Source organism: Vidua chalybeata, chromosome 1 (assembly GCF_026979565.1).
Source record: "Vidua chalybeata isolate OUT-0048 chromosome 1, bVidCha1 merged haplotype, whole genome shotgun sequence".
NCBI lineage: Eukaryota > Metazoa > Chordata > Aves > Passeriformes > Viduidae > Vidua > Vidua chalybeata.
Window position 1 is genome coordinate 93,636,365 of NC_071530.1, and position 15,692 is coordinate 93,652,056.

Below are 15,692 nucleotides of genomic sequence, written 5' to 3' on the forward strand. Positions count from 1 at the left end.
AAATAGCAGCGGGCGCAAGACTGCAGCACAAAATGTCGCACAGGGCAGTGTAGAAAACAAAACTGGACCAAACTGGCTGGAAGAGCAGTTATCTAAACGCAGCTCTCCTTAAGGACAGACTGATGTTATAGTTAAAAAACTCGGTCAGCCTGAAAAAGCCACAAAAGTGCAGAGCTAATGTAATCCTCCTATTTACCTGCCTTGCTTTTTACCACCAAATAAAGCGTTATTTTCAATCGGCATTGCCCATTAGGACTAAACAGCAATCTCTAAGTAGGTAAAAATTATCTGTTTCTGCTCTGTTCTTGTTCAAACAACAGAGGAATGTTGTGGTCAATGCCTGTGTCAGGGAAGGCAAGAGGACTGTTCCCACCCGAGTCTGACTAACACCCGGGGAAGATAATGAAGTCCAAGGGCTGAACACAGCTCCTGTCTATAAGACAGGCAGGAAAGAGATGTCCGAGGGAAAGTATGTAGAGGTAAGGCGTGCTAAAGGAAAAGAACTAATTTGAGGGTCAAGACAGGAACAAGAGACTGGGGAACCAAACACTGAAATGTGGAATTACTGGAGAGTGCCATTGGCATGCTGCATGGGCTTTGAAACACGATCGAGAGAGAGACGGTGCCCACACTTGTCTTCTGCCTGTAATCTCTGCAGTACCGCTGCTATTCCGGTGAGTCACAGGCGCCAGCTTCCAGGGAAAGGTGGGAGAGCTGCCTTCACCCACCCTGGCAGCCCGCGCCGTGCTGTGGCACAAACGAGCCATCACCACCCCGTGGCTCCCCGGCGCCAACCTGCGCTGCCGGCGCTTCGGGAGCACCCCCGGTCCGCGGCGTGCCGGACAGCGAGGAGCTTTCCCTGGCACTCAGGGATGGGCCAGCAAACGAGCCCGGTGCTGGGATGGCGATTCCTCCTACGCGCCCTGGGCCTTCCCACAGGGAGAACGCTCAACAGCAGGCTGTGTCCACGCTTCGCTTCCATTGCTTCCATGCCATTCCTCTTTCCTTCCAGAAAACGGGAAGTAGGGCATTAGCCTGTCCTTGTGCAGAAATAAAACCGCTTACTTCTCTCCAAGGATTAGGTTTGTGACTCTGGAACAGAAATTACTTATTTATAAAACTTAGCCAGCCTCCTCGGGAAGCTCTGCGACCGCCACGGACGAACACGGCTGCTGTGGCGAGATCAGTGCTGCAGACACGCCCTTGGCCATGTCAGCTTCGAATACACGTTGGACTTCAATTGTTGTTTTATTTACAGTTTTACTTCGCATACGTGGGACGGGCTGAATACAAATGCCGACGGACCAAATTACACAAAATATGCCACTACAAGGCTTGTTTAACCTATAACATCACCACGCTTAGGGCTGAGACAAGTTTAAGTATTCCCGCAAGGTGACGGAATTTGGGGACGAAGCGTTTCGTCGGGTGGGGCGCAGGGGAGCTGCCCCAGGCAGATACCACCTCGGGAGGGCAGGGCGGGGGGGGGGAATCATGTTTCTTCCCTCCCCTTTGCCTCACACCCTGCCCATCGTCGTTCCCCCCCCACCCCCGCCGCAAGAACGGCGTTGAGCAGCCCCATCCGGGTCCTTGTCCCGCGGGCACCACGCGGGGCGAGCGGGCGGTTACACGATGTGTGACCGCGGGGGGGTAGAGGGGAAGAAAGTGCTGGGCAGTGCGGATTCCTGGCGCGGTGAGAGCTCGGAGATGCTCCAAGCCGGTGTTGTGCTTTGCTTTCTGTTATTCTCGACAAGGCATGGTTACCGAGGTTGAGCTCTACTTCCTCGACGACAACAGTGCCTCGCCCCCCGGAGGCACGAGCGCTTGGTACGCGCCGGCGGTGCGGGTAGGGCGGTGCCTGTGTGACTCAGGCGCTGCCATTTTGAGGGGTCCGTGGTGGCTGCGCAGCTGCACTCCGCACTCGCTCCGTGCCGAGGCACAGGCACTCCCGCTCCTTCCTGCCCGCTCTTGCCGTCGCCCTCGAGGACGTCCCGGGACCGCCTGGACGAAAAGAGGCTCCTCAGCCCTTTCATCATTCTTCCCGGCCGTCCCGGTCCTGTTCCGACGCCGCTCCGGGATCTCTCTATGCCCGCCGCCCTCCTCCGTAGGAGCCGCTAGCGCAGGGACAGCGTCCTTCTCCTTCTCCTCCTCCTTCCGCCGCCGTCGCCTCTTCCTCCTCCTTCTCTCTCCGCCACCATTTCCCCACTCCCCGGCCCCGGGGCGCTGAGCTAGACTATGGGGACCAGGTCGGGGCCGAGCAGCGGCAGAGCGGGCGGCCCGGTCACCGTGTCCCCTGCGGCAGGGATGGGGGGGCTCCGCGGCTTCGTGGCTTTATCTTGACATGGCTCCTCTCCGTGCTGCCAGCACCGCCGCCACCTCCTCCTCCACTGCTCCTCCTGCGCCCGCCGGCTGCGGGTAGCGAGCGGGCCACGGTCCCGGGCTCTCGTCTGAGCCTCTCAGTCTCTTGCTTAACTGGGGGGAAGCTTTGGAAGGGTTCCTTTTTTTTGTTTTTGTTTTCCTTTGGTTTTTGTTCCTTTTTCTCCGGGGAGAGAAGGGGAGAAATACTTTTTTCCCCCCTCCTCTTCTTAACCTGGTCCGACGAATTTGCTAACCTAAAAACTTTTAAACCCCGACTAATCAAACACCTGGGGAGGGGGAAAAATGTCTGGAGAGAGGAAGAAAATAACCTGATAATTGGGGATTTGTTTTTTTTTTTTCGGGGGAGGGTGATTTAGAGGTTTAAAATTGCAACCTAGATTGCAATTTTAAAAAATACAAACAAAAACCTCGCAAAGAAGTCTGTCACCGAAAAGCAGGAGCAAGACGCACTCCATGTTTTCCGAGTCGTGGCCATGAAGTGAGAGGGGAGAGAGGCGGTGCTGCTGTGGGTGTCCCGCTGCCCCGGGCGCGGCCGCCCTGCGCGCAGAGAGAAGCCCAAGGGAAATCCAGGAGCGCCCGCCATGCACAGCCTCGGCTGACGGTGCTCGCAGCAGCAGAGAGAGAGGGAAGGATCCCCGGGGGATCAGCAGCCCAGGGAGCGTATGAGGTGTCGGGGGATGTAGGGCTCTCCCACTGGTAGGGAGCCCGGGTTTGGGGCACTGATTCAGGTTTAAGTCTTTCGGTGAGATAATACTGTCCTTGAATCCCTGTCCGCCCCTTGTCAATGGCCATCATGATCCCTCTCCTCTTCGGCAGCAGTAGCCTCAGGGTAGCGATGAGCAGGATGAAGTTAGAAATGACTCCGCTGTCTTTTCTCTTTGCTCCCCTGCAAACCAGCGCTTTGTTGTCTGTAGTTGATTTTGTTGTTGGCGGCAGAGAAATGTCATACTTCCCGGGTTGTGCACTCCTCCTTTGCACCCTTTTCTCTGCTCTCCATCAAGTGTAATAATTCTGAAGAAGAAGACGGGCAACATAGCAATAGTGGAAGGCTGAGAATAATAATCAGTAGAGTCATGAATCTGGCTGGGGTAGAACGCAGTTTGTAATTTCAGCTTCGGGTTTTTTTTTTGTAAGCAGAGCAAAAGTACCCCCCCATGGATTGGGCTTGTGCCAGTTGCTTTTTATTGTACACATAAATTGTGATTTGTTTGGGGTTTGTTTTCTTTTTTCCCCCTTCATTCTTACCCACTTATTCCTGCAGCTAAACTGTTCAAATTTTTCTCTTCGAAATTCTTTGGGTTTTTTTCTTGATTTATTATAAAACCTTTTGTCCAGCCATGGCTGGACAACTACTTTCTTTGTTTCTTGACCCCTCCAATACGACGTTCTCATAAAGTATTGCCTGAGGTGCGGTTTTGCGTTACATTAGCGTTTGATTTATTCAGTTGTATTAGCAGGAATCAAACGACTTGTTTCTGTTGTACTTAAGTCTTACGAGAAGGTGCCCATAGTTTAGCGACAGTTTCTAAAGGCTTTAGTACCACCTGTATTTCAAAATGGGGGACCCAAACTCCCGGAAGAAACAAGCTCTGAACAGACTTCGTGCTCAGCTTAGAAAGAAAAAAGAATCTTTAGCTGACCAGTTTGACTTCAAGATGTACATTGCCTTTGTGTTCAAAGACAAGGTAACTTGGTTTTAGTGTGTCTGTGTGTTTGTTGCGTTTTAAGTGTTCTGTGCAAAGTCTTGCTGCCTGATTGCATCAAATGTTTTATTCTTAACGGAGTCCATTGACTTCTTAATTTTTTTCTTAAATTGCTCATTGCTATAATACTTAGTTCATGTTTGTCATTTTGGCTCTTTGTGTTTTGTAGTTTTGTAAGGCAGAGGGTTCCAGTGCCTCGTTAAATTGTTACTTGGTAACTTCTGTATTGGGTAGATGTTTTTTAAAGTTAGCACTGTAACTCGTTAAGCCTAATTGGGGTCTGACCTGCACAATTGCTGGCTGTGAGCAGTTGGGCTGTGAAAGCAATCTGGCTGGGGCGATTGCCGAGTGTGTTTATCTGGTGAAAGCAGAAGGGAAGACCTGGCAGTTGAAGGGAGGAGTCGCAAGATGTGATGTGGAAACGGCCCAAGTGCGCAGGCACATGTGGAACTGCTGCTGTCATTTTGAAAGGGAGTGGGAGGGCAAAGAGAAAATCTTCATGTGCTTGACTGCCTCCTCTGCGGCTGAATTCAGCACATCTGGATGGGGAGCTCGGTCTTTCTAAAGCCAGCTATAGACCCGCAATTGTGGGAGAGTTTTTACCCGCAAAAAGTTAAGGAAAGTAGGTACTTAGAGGAGGTGAATGTGCTGAATATATGATGAGGAAGTAAAGTAGAAGCAACAGAGTACATAATGATGTACTCTCAGAGATGAGCTCTGAAATGGTTTAATTTCCCCGTATGTATATATTTTGCATTTGCTGTAATAATTAGGTGTTTTTAATGAAGACTTTTCCTTGAAATTTCTGAGTTCAGTTTGCTCTTGTTTGTCAGTTCTAGTGCAAGCAGAGATGGATTTTATTGGGGTATAATTTCTGGGTACTGTGTAATAGTAACATAAAAATGAATGTTTAAGCAGTGGCAACAATTAGATTTTTTTAGATGACACAGCTTTAACTCGTTGGACATCAGTACTACTTTCTGGTTGCTTTGTAGAAATCCATTGCAAATGCCTGTTTTAAATCCTGTTATATTTGCATCCATCACAGTGAATTGAATATGTCCATCCCATACCATTTTGATTAAAGTAGGAGTTTAGCTGAAGTCAGCATGGTCAGCAAATAGTTGCCTGTTACCTGTGTTCTGATGGGGGGGAAGTGGAGCATTATTTTATGAGATACACTTTGTTTCTTAAGTAAGTCAAGGCTTCCAGTGCACTGAAAGAAAGCTGTTAGAAACAGACATATAACTTCAGTGATTTTACATTCTTATAATATTTTGGCCTTGCTTGAGAGATGCTGAAATATTTGTAGTGAGTATAAAAGTTATTTAGCAAATGAAAATAGTTCTCCTTTGAGAAGATTATAGCTAATTTCTCAAACACCTGCTGTCACCAATGTGACATTGAAAGATTTCACTTTTCATAAAAGGCCAACTGTAAAAAATTGAAGAAAAAAGATGTGACTTGATTGATATTTGCAGAGAGAAGCTTGCAGAAGTTCTTTGTCATCCCAGAGTCATATACTTGAAGAAGGAGCAAGTCTGTTAATGTTTAGATAGAATCTTAGTGTTTTCAAGATTGATATGTAAATCTGCATTTTTGGAGACTACAAAAATCTGTTCAGCTTTTATAAAAGTTGTCGGTCTGATTCTGTTTAATTTATAAACTTTTGCAGGTAAATTTTAGTGTGATTTGTGTCAAAGTCTCCTAGCCTGTGTAATGTGTACTTCATACATACATACAGAAAATCACGAATCCTGAAATAAACTGTTACCTATAGTTTCCTAAAACGGATTGTAATCTTAATGTAATCTGTGCTTTTTTTAGAAGAAAAAATCAGCACTTTTTGAAGTGTCTGAAGTGATACCAGTCATGACCAATAACTATGAAGAAAATATCCTGAAAGGTGTGCGGGATTCCAGCTATTCTTTGGAAAGTTCCTTAGAGCTTCTGCAGAAGGATGTAGTACAGCTCCATGCACCCCGCTACCAGTCCATGCGCAGGGTAAGGCTGCATTTTGTGCTTGCTAAATTATACTTTTGTATAATTGTGCTTTTTTGTGAATATTAAGGCTTTTCTTTGTGAATATTAAGGCTAATCTTGCCTTTTTTGTTTTCTCATTTGCTGCATGAGGGCTCTGCAGGCCTGTGTTTATGGGGTCTAGTTTGAAGGGTAGCAGTGGGGTAATAACAGTTCTGAAACTGTTGAAATATGTAGTTCTGAAGTTTTACCTTCCATTTGTCTCATTCAGAGATGTGCCTCAGGAATTTTATCTTCTTGCCATCTTTGTCCTTTAGAAAGCATGTGTTAATAATTCTTGCAACAACTCCTGCTTTACATCTAAGTAATTTTGCTTTATGAATATTGGAAGACAGTCTTTGCTAATGTTTTCTTAAAGCTGTAGTTTATATTAAGTGGGTACTGATACTAAAATTCAGTGGAAAGCAAGGAAGGCTTCAGTTGTGGTATAAGTAATACAAATGGAAAATCAAACAAATGTTGTGTAAGTATCATCTCTCAAGTATGTGCCTGTCTAGATAAGTTGCTTATCTATGTCTTTGACCACTGGAGGGAATGTAAGTGCAGAACTTTACTGCTCACAGGATGTGATCGGCTGTACCCAGGAGATGGACTTCATTCTATGGCCTCGTAATGATATTGAGAAGATAGTCTGTCTCCTGTTCTCTCGGTGGAAGGGATCTGATGAACCCTTTAGGCCTGTTCAGGTATTTGGTTTTGGGTTTTGACTTCAGTAACTAACTTGTTCCTGGAGGGAGTGTTTTCTTTTACCAATAAGTTGATAATGTATGCAGGTTCTGTGGATGTTAGAAAAATATGCTGTCAGTGTTCTGAATGCCAAATTCTGCCTCCTATCTTTATGCACTGTTGTATTAGCCCTTCCAAAATGTAAATTTCCAAAGGGCCTTTGCAAATAACACATAAGTATAAATGCATACAGTGTGTTTGTATTTGTAGGAGTGGATTAGATATGCCTCTTAGTACAATTGAATCTTTGTCTAAATGTGATGGTGTTGTTAAGGTTCTGTCAGTATTCCAAATTGCTGAGTTTGATTAGATGGAGGAGTGAGTTGGATGGAACCTTTGCATTATAAATTGTTGCACAAGGATCTTCTGCCACAGGAAGGTAAATTGGGTTTTATATATGCTGCAGGTAAAGTACCTTTAAGTTGTTAATGTGTCATTGCAATGGCTGATGTCAGTGTTGGCAGAATGAAATTACTGGATTCTTTAAATTGTGTCAAGATACTGCCACAGTCCCCAGTTTCTGCTTTTCAGACTAGATCAGAAAAGGAAAGAACAAAAGTGGTTGTAAAGCCCCAGATTGGAGGAAATTAATGGGTCACACTTGAACTTTATCTTGAAAAATATTTTATTTCCCTCTCTCACACCATGTAGGCCAAGTTTGAATTTCATCATGGTGACTATGAAAAACAGTTTCTGCATGTTCTGAGCCGAAAGGACAAGACTGGAATTGTTGTCAACAACCCTAACCAGTCAGTGTTTCTCTTCATTGACAGACAGCACTTGCAGGTAAGCTTATCTTGTCCTTGTTTTAACAGGTGCATTTTATCACAAAGAGCTTTTTCTTCTCGGGAACATCAGTGATTTTGCTGCAAGGTACTCAAGTAGAAAAACTGATCATGCATTCATGATTGCATTTTGGCAGTTTCAGGGAAAACTTACACTATAAATAGGACTCATATGTGCAAAAACTATCTATGGGCCACATATGTGTTCACATAGAATTAATGTTCTTGTATTAAAAATTGAAAAAAAATCTGAAATATGCCTAACAGTGATTAAGAAAAATTAAAGCTTTGGTTTAGGTGACAATACGGAAATAATTCAAGTGAAGAATGAACAAAATAGTGGAAACATTTTATGCATTAGAGTTTGCAGACTAATATTAAGCTCTAGCTGTTTGTATGTATGAAATAGTGAATTTTAAATGTCTGTGGAGGTCTGCCTATCAGTCCTGAGTTAACATCTAAGCTTAATACATTTTCTTTGGGTTTTCTTTGCCTCTAGACTCCAAAAAACAAAGCTACAATCTTCAAGTTATGCAGCATCTGCCTGTACCTGCCACAGGAGCAGCTCACTCACTGGACGGTTGGTACCATAGAGGATCACCTCCGTCCTTACATGCCAGAGTAAGGTACTGGCCAGCAAAATGGGGAAGATCACAGAATGCAGCAGTGGATTTTCACTTTCCTCACCACTTCATTCTTTCAGAATTTAGAAGAAAATGGACTCATGTTCAGAACACTATACATTGTGAAACTTGATCATCCTGGATTTTTTTAATCATTTGTATCTCAGAACTTTGCAATTTTTTTTAAAGATGTTTTCTGCATGGACCTTGTGAAAGAGAGGATGCTCTGCACACTTCTGCACTGCATCAGCATCTTACTGAAATGTGAAATGAAGGGACTGTACATTGAAACAAATGTATCTGAAAGCACAAGGTGATCATTTGTGGTGGTGTTCCCATTTGTGCTGGTCATGCCCCCTAACATCTCTAATGTTAACCATCAGTATTTTGAGGGTGAGAAGTGAATGTAACGGGTATAAAAGCCTTATAGCTTTGCTGTTCATGATTGTATAGAAGAGCACTATCATTCATTCTAATGAACGAAGAAGTGGCTATTACAATAGGAAGTAAGTGTGGGAAAGAAATCTTTCTTCAAAAAGAAAAGCATCTCATTAAATGTATCGGCATTTTTTGCCTCTTTTATTTTGCTGGGCCATGTCTTAAGTTTACTGGCACTTTTGTTTTGGATCTCTTTCCCCAAGTTGCTGTATAACAGTATGAAGGTATTCTTTTGAGTTAGATGCATTTATACAGATGAGGCAGACCTGGAGTCTGAAGTTGCTAAAGCAGCTCAAAAAAAGGTAAAATAATAGCTGCAGAAACAATGTTGGTAGAGGATTATTTTTTCTTGAGATTTGAGACTTGTAAACTTGCAGGTGAACTGTGCAGGAAATACTGGTTTCTAAAACATTTCTTACAGAAAACCTGTTGAGGTTTTTTTTTTTTTTTTTTTCCTTTCTTTTGGAATAGACATTATAAACCAATGTAAAATAGTGTTCGGAGTGTCAAAAGTTGGTTCTGACAGAATATTTTAAGATTGTGCAATGATAAAAGGAAGACTACTGTATAGTTTTGATGACAAAGAAGGCTCTGCTTAAGGGTTGAGTACTTTACTGGAGTAAAACTGTATAAGCCTACTCCTTTTGGATAAAACTAGTGCTTACCTGTTTAAAACTTGTATTTAGCTTTTGTTTGGAATTGGAAAAAATTGGAAATTAAATAAATTAGGTAAAAGATGGCTGGTTTTATTAATGGAAAGCCTATTAATTGAATCTTAGTAGCGTCTTGCATCTTAAGAGTGTCACCCACTACAAACACTGAAAATATACAGACTGTAAAATGTTAAGATCAGCAAAGATCAATGGCAAAGGTGTTCTTGCAAATGTGGACCATATGTTTTGAAAAGTACTGGGCAGAAATAATGGCATTACTAGTATCTTACTGTATTGGTACATAAGTATTTTTACTTCCAAGGCTTTAAGTTCCTACAGGTTAATATGAAACACTCTACAAAAACACCACCTGAAAGCTCCAACTTCACTTTCATAGTTGCCTTAAGTTACAAAGAAATGCCTTGAAAGCGCTGCTCTTCAGAATGCTAAGATTTTCTAAAATATTTAGTAACCACTATACCTGCTAATAGTACTGAAAATTACTCAGCTTTAAGTGCCTCTTCTTTGATCTGTATGACAAATACAAAATGTCCACAAAAAGCTTGAGCTAAGTTTCATACGGTCTGGAACATTTAAGTTTCTGGAATTTAGAATTTGCTTCATAAGTGCCATCCTTTGTTCTTAATTTGTCATTTTGGACGTCATCTCACCACAGTGGGAATAGGGTCGTAGTTATCTTGGTTAGCAAACAAATGACAATTCTTGCATTAGGTATTTTGGTTTTCTTCAATCTGGTTTCTCTTAGAAGAAGCTTCAAGATGTTAGCCTGAGTGGCTGTGTACAGTGCTTTCCAAGTGTCAGCAATCATATGGATTTTAACTTTAATTCTCTGTATTACAGGAAACAACCAGTTCCGTTTAATTCCTTTTTTAGTTCTGTACAGGGTGCGTAAGACAGGCTGCTCATTTTTTCCTCGTGACAAACCAGACCATGCTTCCTTGGGAGCGACACCGTGTTACTGCCGCTCTTGGGAGAGCACAGGATTAGAGAAAGCAAAAAATTGGAAAACGAATTTTGTTAAATGTGGTCTGTGCTACCCAGCTAGCAAACCTTATGCTTTTGCTGTGCTATCAGAGTGAGTTGAGAACCATCTGCATTGTCTAAGTAGTGGGGGAAAAAAGATAAGGGTCCAGCAGGTTTCAGAGCATGAGAATGTTGGGGAATATGTGAGTTTGTTCTTGTATCATTTGGCATCTTTGAAGAGTTTCTCTCCCCTTAAACAGGTCAGCTTTTGAGGGAAGAGATTCAATTCTTGTTCCATTCTTTCTCAATGGAACTTGCAGTTTAATCTCAAAATATTCTTCTGCTAAATTACTTTAGCAAAATGCCCTTCAGAAGTGAATGGAGGAAGTTCATAACATCTAGCTTTTGGTTCCAGGCCCTCTTTATATAAGTTTAATGGCGTTTTGGTAGTCTTTTTTCAAAATGTAGGTTTTGTCTCACAAAACTAATTTTCCAAAGCACAGTTCATGATGGTGTGCACCTCATTTTTGGATCTGTTTGTAAATACAGAAAGGCTCTCTTAAAAGAATTTTAGTTATTGCCTACTGTCAACTGCTTGTGTGGCTCCCTTGGACATACTAATACCAAGAATTGAAATACACTCAATATTGCACCTGAATATGGGAGTTTAACTGGACTGTTGCTTAAGAATTTGTCATGAGATCTTGGTAAGTGCCAAGGGGGCAGGGATAAAATAAGTAGAGAGAAGGCCATTAAATGTTAAATGCATCTCAGTGAATTGGCTGGTGAAGGGAAGCTTGCTTCAGGTGCTTCCTGGGTGATGAGAAGCTTCTTAAATGTTATAGTCTGTACATGACTATGAAGCTTCTTTTCACTTCTCAAGCTTGTTCAGCTATGCAAGAGTTACCAAAATATGGCAAGATGGACAGAACTGCTGTACAAGTACTGCCAAAATGCAACAGGCCTGTAGTTAGTTGGCAGTTGATGCCCTTTGTCATGTCTGTCTCAAAGTATAAATTCCCTCTCAAAAGCTTTATTATAGCTTTAGTGTTATTTTATAAACATAAAAATTGATGTTAAGTGTTATATCAGGTAGTAGAAACACTGGGGTTAGTCAGTGCTTCTCTTAAGAAAAGGAAAAACTTGGTTATTAATCTCTGAGCATTTAAAGTTTTAGATCAAAGGTACTGATCTCTTGTTGCAAGTTCATTTTTTTCATTCCAAAATGTTAAGTCTGTTAGAAAAACAGGTGGAGAGATGAAAATTGGAACTTGTAAAATGACCTAGACTTTCAAAAAATTGATATTTCCAAAAAACCTATTTGGTTGTACTTTGAAAATACAAACCTGAGGATCAGCCTGCACTACACTAAGTGGCTGTGGTCTTTGGGAATGACCACATCTTTTCCTTGACACATAAGGTGCAATGGATTAGTTTTGAAATTACTTTACAGCGTCACACAGATGCCATAAACGCTTGGGCCTTGCACATATTTGCGCAGCTTGTGAGCTCTGCAGGCATCCTTCCCTTCCCACCCCTGCTCTGCTGCCGGGAGAACACTGCTTTTTCTTGCACTTGTGTGCTGAGTCATTTAGGTTATGTGCAGTTACTGAACACCAGCTTATGTTGAATCAGGATCTGGGGGGCTGAACAGTGGGAAGAGTCACTGAAGGGTTTTTTGCCTCTTAATAATGAGATGAGTCTAATGGACTGTTGGAGGCTTCATTTAATATTGCATTGATGTTACTGCCATTGAGCATGATAGTTGAAGTCAAGAATGAGTAGAGTGCATTTGCATTCACAAAGCAGACAGACATGCCATGTGAGTTTACTTAATTGCTATTTACTTGTATTAGCCTGGAAAATCATCTCAGATTCTTCATTTTACATTTATTGCGGCAGTAAATTCACAACTGTGTAAGCTTACAGATTCTGGAACAGCTTTCTGGAGTAAAGCAATGAGACAAAACATTATTAAAACCCTTCAGGTCTGCAGCAGTAGGTGCGGCTTTCTGCTTTGTGCACCGCAGCTGGGAGGGAGCTCACAAGGCTCACTGGGTAGTGCAGATGCTGTAGAGGGAGGGCTGTATCAGCTCTACAGGTTAACTGAGCTAAGTGTAATTTCTCTTCTGCTTGGGTGACTGAAATGCTTTTTAGAGCTGAAGATATCCGTGACCTACTTCTGCTTGGAAAGGATTTACATATGGAAAGGTCCCTTAATTTAAGCACAATTACTGTATGCTAGAGCACCCACGAAAAAAAATTGCTCTTCTGGACTCCTGAAATCTATTCAGGCAGCTACTGCTTTTAAGCAAAAGAAATCAAAGATCCAGAATTTCACTAGTGTTACAAGCCCCAGGTACTGTCTTGGTAAACAAAAATAGGGGTCTTTTTTTTTGGTTGAGTTATTTTTGGTTTTTTTCCTGAAGGATAGCAAATGTGTCTTGTTTGATAAAAGCTGGCAGGTAATTTATTCTCTTTTAAGCGAGAACTGTATAACTGTATATGCTGCTGTGTCCCACAGCTGTGGCAGCTTGGGATCCTGGTCTGGTGGTAGCAGTGGTTCAGTGAATGCACTGCAGAAGCATGAAGGTGATAACCGTCATCACGTTGGCCCTGAACTCAAATAACAAAATAGGCATATAAGTGGGGTTTTTTTCACTCCTGGGGACAATGAGGTAAGGAGAGGTTTGGGGGGGTCTGGCTAAATGTTTTTTTTTTGCAGATGGAAATTCTAAAATTGTGAATGATATAATGCAGTGGGAAATTCTTCCATATGCCCTGCAAGTGGCTCAGAGCCAGTCAATGAAGCTGAAGAGATTTCAACTGCTGTTCAGAACAGTTACTTAACAGCCTAATTCACCTCACATCCCTGCCCTCCATGCCTCATCCCTGTTAGGTGGTGGTTTGTGAATTTGAGAATTGTAAACCAGCAGCTCAGCCATGAGAATCCTGCGATGGGTGGCTTGACCTAAAAGGAGGAATTCTGGATAGTTCAACACTTGTTTCAGCAGTGACACCCTTCCTTACCTACTCCCTAGTTTATTACTGACATCTTCCCAAGAGCTGGAATCCTTAATGACTAAACCCCTTCTCACTGCATCTTAATCTGTGATCTGTATCTGCCCTGATTATCATTTGGACCCCTGGTTTCAAATGCCAGTAGGAACAAGTCTGCTCTTGATTCCTTATTTTCTCAAGGCATCTGTAAAGCACAGCTGTACATGGTGCAAGCCTGTGGGTGTCAATCTGAATGCATTGTGCAATAGCAAGGATGTGAAACCAGCATGAAACACTTGGCTGGACAGGGTACTGCATGAAGTGGGAAGCTGAAGTTACTTTCACTGAGAGAGACACACTCTTCCTCAACATTTCATACCACTGAAATGTGGTATGAAATGGCCACATATGTGGCCTCTGTAATAACAGACATCTAGACATAAGTATAATTTGGGTGTTTGGTATATTTAAAAGAAAAACCCCAAAACACAACAAACTGCAATATGGTCTAATTTTTAGCTGGTAAGATATGGAACTTCCAGTTGTCTGTAAGCTACTGGATATGTAATCTGGTATACTACCAAAACTCACAAGATGAGCTCATGGAATCACTATTTGCTTGCTTGTAAGGGAATTATGCCTGGATCTGCAGTGATGGAACCAGGTCAACCCCACAGGAGGTCTGTTTGTGCTGATGGTACATGGTGGAGCCATGTACCACTTGTCCTTATTACATTAATTTGTTTCCATTACTTTGAGATTCAGCTAAGGTAAGATACAGATTTTTCAACATGTAGGTTAGAGTGAAATCAGTAAAGAACATTTCAAAGTATTAAATCTGATGCTTGACAGTTTGCTTTCATAGCTAGGCAAGCTCAAAGGTGTCAATTCCTTCTAAGATCATCTCTGTGCCTGAGTTCAGCTGTGAAATAAATTACAAGGTCAACATACTGCTGCTGGTGAGGGATAACAGACAAGGTTGTCTTAAAATAATCCATTTAATTAACTGCTTCTGAAATAACTGGCCTGCATATTAACAATGTCCCTCTTATTAATTAGGCAGTACTAAAATACTGTGTTGAATAGTCTATTGTAAGGGAGAAGAGAATTCACTTGTTATTTCAGGAAGGTTTATTTCTGTTTCCCTCTCAGCCTGAAACAGTCTTTGCCAGGCTTGAATGGGAGCAGGAGGATACTGCTGTTTCCATGTTTAGGTTTGCTACTCTCAATTGGCCTGGACGCTTTTCAGTTGTAATTATGAGGATATGATGAATGCTAAGTGATAGAATGGGACCACTTAACTCTGATAGGTTCCTGAGACAGCCAGCACTGATTGAGGGAAGTCATGTTAAGTTGCAGTGGGACAGTAACACAAGGACAGTGGCCCCAGCACATACAGCTAAGAGTGTTGAGAAAATATGTTTGAGAGTGTAATGTTGAGAGTGTTCTCAATATTTTGGCACATATTGAATTTGGCACCTCCTTCGTTCTCACCCTCTGCCTTTTATTTCAGGTAATAGTCAAAATCACTCTTGTGTTCCAGTGAGGGGAATGGGTTTATAGCAATTGGAGGGGAGCAGTTTTAAAACTATCTTCTTGGACTCTACATGAGTAACCCACGTAAGAAAACTGGTAAACTTAAGAATGAAAAAAAGATAACTGGAGATGCCAGAACAGGTTAATAGGAAGATAACCAGAGCAGCAATCGCCAAAGTCCATAAGTGCATCCACTTGCTTTGATGGATCCCCTCTGCTCATCCAAGTAATTGCAGAGGAACTGGAGATGCTTAAGACTCCTAACAGTGCTCCAGGCTGAGGGAGCTGCGACATGAGAATTTCATACAGTGCAGCATCTAGCTCTGATGAGCAAAGATTCAAAACAAGAAAGGTTACTGCTGTACAAAGCACCTTTGCAGAACGGTTTCATCAAAGCATTGTGTTTCTTTAAATGGGATTCAGGCATGATTTCTGAGTATGAGTGAGTACAAGTACTGGGGGAAAATCAATCATGAATGTACTGCTAAAGAGAGGATGCTACTATTAAAAGTTCAACTAGCCACAGGCATGTAAGCCCTGTATGCTTCTGAGGCAGCCCCAGAGAAAAAGCTTTTCTGAGAATGTATATATCATGAAAAACTGTTCTAAACTTGCAGCAAAAATACATGCTGGTAGCCTGAGCCCACTGTAGATATTTTTTTAGAGAACTTCCACTGAAGGGTTAGTTATCCGCTCATATTAGTTGTTTAAAAGTCATTTTGGAAAGATTAATGACACATTAGTAAACTTGTACAAGATTGTATTGAAAATCAGCCTGCATGAACAGGTCACCTAATTCATTGAAAATTACTTCTTTAGATTTAG

At 42.3% G+C, this 15,692-nt stretch overlaps 1 protein-coding gene across 1 annotated transcript; it reads left to right on the forward strand.

Annotated features, from left to right (window-relative positions):
- The first annotated feature begins 1,880 nt into the window (after positions 1–1,880).
- Positions 1,881–9,433, forward strand: C1H6orf62 (chromosome 1 C6orf62 homolog). The gene is made up of 5 exons (XM_053941821.1): positions 1,881–4,064; positions 5,910–6,086; positions 6,686–6,808; positions 7,500–7,634; positions 8,133–9,433. Exons 1-5 carry the CDS (start codon positions 3,936–3,938, stop codon positions 8,256–8,258), a joined length of 690 nt encoding a protein of 229 aa, XP_053797796.1. The 5' UTR covers positions 1,881–3,935; the 3' UTR covers positions 8,259–9,433.
- The last annotated feature ends 6,259 nt before the right edge of the window (positions 9,434–15,692 follow it).

Coding starts and splice junctions, on each gene's coding strand:
- C1H6orf62 (XM_053941821.1), top strand. CDS start 3,936: ATGGGGGACCCAAACTCCCGGAAGAAACAAGCTCTGAACAGACTTCGT. Junction 4,065..5,909: donor CCTTTGTGTTCAAAGACAAG/GTAACTTGGTTT, acceptor TGCTTTTTTTAG/AAGAAAAAATCAGCACTTTT. Junction 6,087..6,685: donor GCTACCAGTCCATGCGCAGG/GTAAGGCTGCAT, acceptor TACTGCTCACAG/GATGTGATCGGCTGTACCCA.